Source organism: Mytilus edulis, chromosome 2 (genome assembly GCF_963676685.1).
Source record: "Mytilus edulis chromosome 2, xbMytEdul2.2, whole genome shotgun sequence".
Lineage (NCBI taxonomy): Eukaryota > Metazoa > Mollusca > Bivalvia > Mytilida > Mytilidae > Mytilus > Mytilus edulis.
This window is the reverse complement of record NC_092345.1, coordinates 107,176,133-107,183,274: the sequence shown is the minus strand read 5'-3', so window position 1 is coordinate 107,183,274 and position 7,142 is coordinate 107,176,133. Positions and strand designations below refer to the sequence as shown.

Genomic DNA, 7,142 nt, shown 5'->3' with positions numbered 1-7,142 from the left:
TTCAACTTTGTATTTGTTGGCTTTACAACTATTTTGATCTGAGCGTCACTGATGAGTCTTATGTAGACGAAACGCGCGTCTGGCGTATTAAATTATAATCCTGGTACCTTTGATAACTATTTACACCACCGGGTCGATGCCACTGCTGGTGGACGTTTTGTCCCCGAGGGTATCACCAGCCCAGTAGTCAGTACTTCGGTGTTAACATGAATATCAATTATGTGGTCATTTTTATAAATTTCCTGTAACAAAACATAGAATTTTTCGAAAAACTAAGGATTTTATTATCCCAGGAAGAAATCACCTTAGCCGTATTTGGCACAACTTTCTGGAATTTTGGGTCCTCAATGCTCTTCAAATTTGTATTCGTTTTGCTTTACAACTATTTTGATCTGAGCGTCACTGATGAGTCTTATGTAGACGAAACGCGCGTCTGGCTGTTCGAAATTCATAAACGTGCGTCGGGCTGTTCGAAATTCATAAACGCGCGTCGGGCTATTCGAAATTCATAAATCGATTGAGAAAAAACCAAATTCGGGTTACAAACTAAAACTGAGGGAACCGCATCAAATATAAGAAGAGAACTACGACACAACAGAAACACAACATTAAAATGTAACACACACAGAAACGAACTATAATATAACAATGGCCACTTTCCTGACTTGGTACAGGACATTTTAAGAGAAAAATGGTGGGTTGAACCTGGTTTTGTGGCATGCAAAACCTCCCGCTTTTATAGCAATGTTTAATATATCATTAAAATGACAACATTACATGATAGGACTACAATACATATATATGGTAGAACATATAGGACAGAGAAACACAAATAATAGCTAACAAAAGGTACCAGGGTTAAAATGTAATACGCCAGACGTCCGTTTCGTCCACACAGAACTAACCAGTGACGCTCAGACGAAAAACGTTCGAAAGCCAAAACAAGTACAAAGTTGACGAGCATTGAGGACCAAAAGTTCCGAAAAAATGTGACCCATGCGGCTAAGGTTTTCTGACTGGGATAAGAACATCCTTATGATTTAGAATAATTTATACTTTTGTAACAGTAAATTTTATAAAATGACTATATAAAAGAGTGACGAAAGATACCAAAGGGACAGTCAAACTCATAAAACAAACTGACAACTAATAGATGTACTACATGATAAAACCGAAGTGGTGACTAACTTCAGAATAAAAACGGATATATTACATAAAACAACCTAAACCAGCACATAAAAATACACAGCCGAGTTAGCTAAAAACCATCAACGCAGAAAGTGACGTCATATTTGAATCACTAAAAAGATTTCCAAAAAACATATATTGGATGGTGGTCAATAATATTCATTAACAATTGGTGAATTTTAATTTGTAAAAGCCACTCAGCAACAATATAGGTTGACAAATCATGCCTTTACAAACATATGTACTTTTTGTAGTATAAATTTTATTCGAAATAATGTATTTTGTTATACTTCCCAATTTATAAGTGCATCAGGAATTACACTCATCGAAGTAACAATGAAACTTAATCTTATTTGTATGTCCCAAGTTCTTCCTTCGAAAATAATATACTTATTAACACAGATTATTTCCATCAGCAATTTATTTCATAAGTAGAGATCGGACAAACGTTACAACGAAGAAGACAAACGTATCTACACAATACTTAAAACTTCAATCTACACCAATAACTACATCAAACAAACAACAAAAACAAAAAACAATGTAAACTTTAAAATCGAATCGCTGGTCTTCATTTTTATTCATCTTTTTTTTCCTTTTTTCGAATTTCCCTTTTCTTTATTTGCATTTCCTTTTCCTGTAAAATAAACAAATAAATTGAATTTGGTTTGGAGAACTGAGAAACTTCCGTAATTTGTGTATATTTGAACTCAATTTTTTATCAAGAACTATGCTTTATTAGACTTTCATAATTGAATATATTTGTACATTCATTTTTATTATGTTCCGAGCTTTACACAATGTGAGCTACGATCGACGCTTTTGATATCCCACTGAAGTTACAGAAAGTTATGTTTTCTGTATAATCAGCAGATTCACGGGGGGTGGGGAGGGAATACATAATGTTGATCGATCATCTGTAAAAATTACCAGTAATATTGCCTATGTATTTCATCCGCATCCCAAATCACTAAAACTATTTCACAAATATGTGATGTTGAAGCGAAAATAACTGTGACATGAATAAAATAGCAACCAAGTTAAACAAATCACGAACTAGCAATTAGTTTTCACCAATAACCCATAAAGAAATCCTTCTGGACATCTAATTTGTAAGAGAAAAAAATACTAGAAATGCACGTGTTGGTGGACTTTTATTTCGATGACTTTTATTATTAAGCGTCTTACCTGTACAGTCAAAGTTTACAGTGAGGTACTTGTACGTGTTCACACATGGATCTCCATACAATGTGTTTGAGGAGGTAACAGTACATTCCTGTTGACCTTGGCATTGATCTCTTATCATAGAAAGTGGTTTATCTGTGGAACATTCTGTTGTCTTGATTCTGGGATCTGGACATGTTGTTCTGTCTGTCCGTCCATATGTCGCTCCATTGATCTTGATGTATTTGTTACCAGGACACTGTATATTGCCTCTTTGACCTTCACATACATTTAACTGAGAAGATGGTTTATTGGGTGGCGATGGTCCTGAAATACATTTGACAGCTGTTAATATATATATTGATATTTTAGGTGAAATCATCAATTATGTCTATATATAAAGGCAACAGTAGTATACCGCTGTTCAAAACTCATAAATCCATGGACAAAAAACAAAATCGGGATAACAAACTAAAACCGAGGGAAACGCATTAAATATAAGAGGAGAACAACGACATAACACTAAAATGTAACACACATAGACAAAATCCCACGAGAATAACAAATATAACATATATATATAACAACAATATACAGTACGAATGGAAAATAGTAATTGTCAGTTATTATTAAGATTAAGAGTCAATTTTCTCTGAAACCAAGTCAAACCATGTAAAGGAAATGCAAATTTGAATCAGAATAAAGTACGAAAACTGCCGAGCTTCTAGAGACAATGGCGACCACATACCCCAACCTATAAACATGCCTCCTATTAAACAAGTTTTATACATTAACTGATTTTAAAACACCTATAACATCCCTAGAATCATTGTATAAAGAGAAGTCGATGTAAACTGGTACTAGTATGTACTTGTATAAACACGCAACACACTTTGATATATGGACATGAGGGTTTTAGAATTAAGATTCTTAAATGTTTTTGCAATAAAAGCGTGAGGTTTGACTCACCGCAAAACCAGGTTCAACCCACCTGTACAAAGTCAGAAAAATGGCCATTGTTATATTATAGTTCGTTTCTGTGTATGTTACATTTTAGTGTTGTGTTTCTGTTGAGTCGTACTTCTTCTCTTGTATTTGATGCGTTTCTTTCAGTTTTAGCTTGTAACCCGGTTTTTTTCTCAATTGATTTATGAATTTCGAACAGCGATATACTACTGTTGCCTTTTTTTACCTTTGTTTTTCTCGCAAATATATTTGACTTTCAAGTACTTGTAAGTGTTTACACATGGATCTCCAAAGATAGAATTTGATGCTCTGACACTACACAGCTGCTGCCCCTCACACTGGCTTTGAACTATAGTTAAAGAATTGGCAGCAGAACAGTCGTCAGTCCTAATATGTAAATGTGGACACGTGATATAATCGTCCCGCCCATAACTTGCTGTGACAACTCTGATAGATGTTTTGTCTGGACATGCTAGGTTCACTATAGAGTTTTCACAAGCCATCTTCACGGATTGCGGTTGGATCTTTTTGCAATTTGCAATTGCGAATACCATCAAACAGTAAACTATTACTGATAGGAGCATTTTTCTAGAGATATAGAGAATACATTCTTTTTTAAACACAAAATTTTTAATGTTTGTTAAGTCACAAGTAACTATTAAACTAAATAAAAAAAAACAATTTTAAAAATGAAGTAATTATGAGTTAAATAACTATACCCCCTTATAATTATAATGAAAAAAATCAGTTCTTTCATATCTCGTAATCTAATGACTTTGTGTTTACAAGCATTAATGTTCTTGTTTGATAGACATATTTGTTACTGAATAATTATAGTTAGTTAACACGTGATATTGTTGAATAAATGTAAAACATTTTACTGTCTCGTCGCATGTAACTTCGTGATGTATACAAATTTAAAAAATGGAAACAACGGGTTAGACCCCATAATTTCCCGATGTTCTTTGAATAGTATGCTTTTATTTAATTTCATATATGGACAGTTAACTTAAAGCAATATTTTCATTTCTAACCAGTATACTTCACTTATAATTACATTTGAGCGCAAGAAAATCTCTGCAGATTTTGACATATTTAAGCCGGAATTAAAGAAAAATGGAATGTTAGTATTAGATACAAAACAGAAAATGATGAACACTTGATAATTTGTAGCAAAAGACAAATTGGATCAGGGGTCTTTGTATTCACATTATTTGTACAACTCTCATTATTCTTGGAAAGCGTGTGCTTTATATCGAGGCTTGTATTGCTTTTCATCGACCCCACAGTAGTTCAACCAATCGGGGAACGTTTATTTAGGTTTGTGAATTCTATTGATCACCTCAGTAGTTCAACCAATCAGTGTATTGGGATTATCCAATTTCAAAGCATTTTTTTTAACACTTAAATGAAATTTTGTTAGTAGATACAAAACAGATACTAAAGATAAATTGGATCGGGGTTCTGTGTATTCACATTATATGTAGACCTCGCCTTAATGATGGTGAAAAAAGTCTTTTCCGTGACCTATAATATTTTTACATAGTATAGTAAATAGATATAATATTAAAGGTCCCAGTATATTGAACATATAGTGTAAAAATGTTAAATAACAAAAATAACGAAACATGAGGACAATTCAAGACGAAAACTCCGTAATCAAATGTCAAATTTAAAAGCTCTAACACATCAATCGAATGAATGTTCAAGTTAGAAGATGGAAGACTGTTTCTATTATTATTTATTCTTTGATTTCAAATATATGGCTTTGAATGTGAATAAATGCAGAAAATGCAAAACTTTTATGCATTCACATATGATTTACACTGCTGGTTGAATGTTTCTTTACTTGACATATATTATTTTACTTCTTATGCATTCAACAATACATAATCAGACGAACTATCATAATCGAGAAAAGAAAACACTCGATTTTTAACTGCGTATCTCTTGTCCCATTATGGTATATATTTTTTTTGGAAAAAAATGTAAATTAAAAGTTTCAAAAGACAGGTCAATTTTTATATTAGCGATAATTTGTCCATCTTCAACTTTAATTCCAAAATATGAAAATAGACATAAACGAAAAATTGAGGTTTATCTGATTTTTCATATTTTTCAATATTTATTTGAGAATAATTTGGCGTTCTTACCTTTGTTCAGTCACCTTGTGTCTTTTAGAAATAATTGTAGTTCAGGTAAATCTACCTTACTTTATATATCTTCTTGAGATATTTCACGATGTTGAAGAATGCTACAGGTTACCAGACTTTGTCATTCAGTTCTATTGTTTTGTTTACTTATTATGCGTTTAAGCACATTTATGTAGTTTGAATCAACAATTTAAAGCTGTAAATCAGATTTGATCATACTTTACGTAATGAATGTAATTTTAAGTAGTGAACTTTATTACTTGCACTTTAATAGTACAATGTACCCAAAAATCCAGGTCCTGTCCTTCAAATTTGAGATTCACGCAAGGTTCAAAACAATGTTTTAGATATTTGAAATCGTAATTCTCATTTCTTACCTTTTTCAATCATCTATCTTCTGAAACAAATAAAGAAGTCAAAACGTAACAATTACATGATATTAAATATGTAATCTTTATGACACTCTTTTATGACTCTTTAAACAACATTATTCTGCAGTTATGTTTGCTTTATATTTTTATTGAATGCTTTCGGTACACTTATATGAAAATAAAAAGATCCGCACTTTATAGCAATAAACGCTAAAGGAGACTGGTATATAGGTTATATGGCCATCTGAAGGAGGGGCGAAAGATAAAAGAGGGACAGTCAAACTGATAGATAAAAAATAAACTGACAACGCCATGGCCAAAAAATTATTTAAAAAAAACAGACAGACCAAAAAAGTACACAAGAAACAACACAGAAAACTAAAGAATAAGCAACACGAACGCCAACAAAGACTGGGGGTGATCGCAGGTGTTGCGGAAGGGTCATCTGAACTTATGCTGTCCTGACGTTACACTACTGTTGTTGTAGATGAATAAATACACAGCTACGTTAGGTTGGGAATTTAGGGGACTTGCGTTTAGTTATGTTCAAGCTAACAGCAGCGTAAAAAGTGGTGAATGTGTTTGTAAACAAACTAGTTGGTAGGCAATACATCTATCAATGCCAATCATACTGTTTCTGAAAGCAGTCTTACATTCCTCATTAGTTGAATTTGACCTAGTTGGACGAACCAAATTAATTGATTTAATGACACATTATATGCACTTAGTTTAATCAAAATTCAACAGTACCATTAAAACAAAATAAAACTTTGTTAATTTGATGTGTCCACAGCGCTGTTTTATGGTTACCTTGATCAACACCGCACAACCTCGGAAACGTCAAGAATGTATATTAACAAACATACGATGCTGGATGCCTGTTTGGATTTTTCTTCAAATTGGGATACGAAACTAAACATTACAAGTTTCTGTTACTGTTACGCGCGTCTGGAGTAAATACAAAATTTAATCCTGGTATCTATGAGGAGTTTATTTACAACCGCTGGGTCGATCCCACAGCTGGTGGAGTTTTAATTCCCCGAGGGTATCACAAGCCCATCTGCGCTGACATGTATTATCATTGATATGGTCATATTTATGAATTAACTGTTTACAAGAGTTTTGAATTTTTGTAATACTATGACTTTGCTTCCCTAGGAATAGATTACCTTAGCTGTATTTGGCAAACTATTTAGGAATTTTGGTCCTCAATGCTCTTCAACTACGTTCTTCATTTGGCCTTTAACACCTCCAGATGGTGCGGGAGTTTCTCGCTACAATGAGACCCATTGGTGGCCTT

General features: G+C 33.1%; 1 protein-coding gene across 1 annotated transcript; it reads right to left on the bottom strand.

Moving 5' to 3' along the window:
* Window positions 1-1,591: 1,591 nt before the first annotated feature.
* LOC139513868 (L-rhamnose-binding lectin CSL3-like) lies at window positions 1,592-5,595 on the bottom strand. Its single transcript, XM_071302782.1, has 4 exons — window positions 5,472-5,595; window positions 3,545-3,906; window positions 2,377-2,679; window positions 1,592-1,825 (listed from the first exon to the last, which is right to left on the bottom strand). Exons 2-4 carry the CDS (start codon window positions 3,900-3,902, stop codon window positions 1,770-1,772), a joined length of 717 nt encoding a protein of 238 aa, XP_071158883.1. The 5' UTR covers window positions 3,903-3,906; window positions 5,472-5,595; the 3' UTR covers window positions 1,592-1,769.
* Window positions 5,596-7,142: the final 1,547 nt, after the last annotated feature.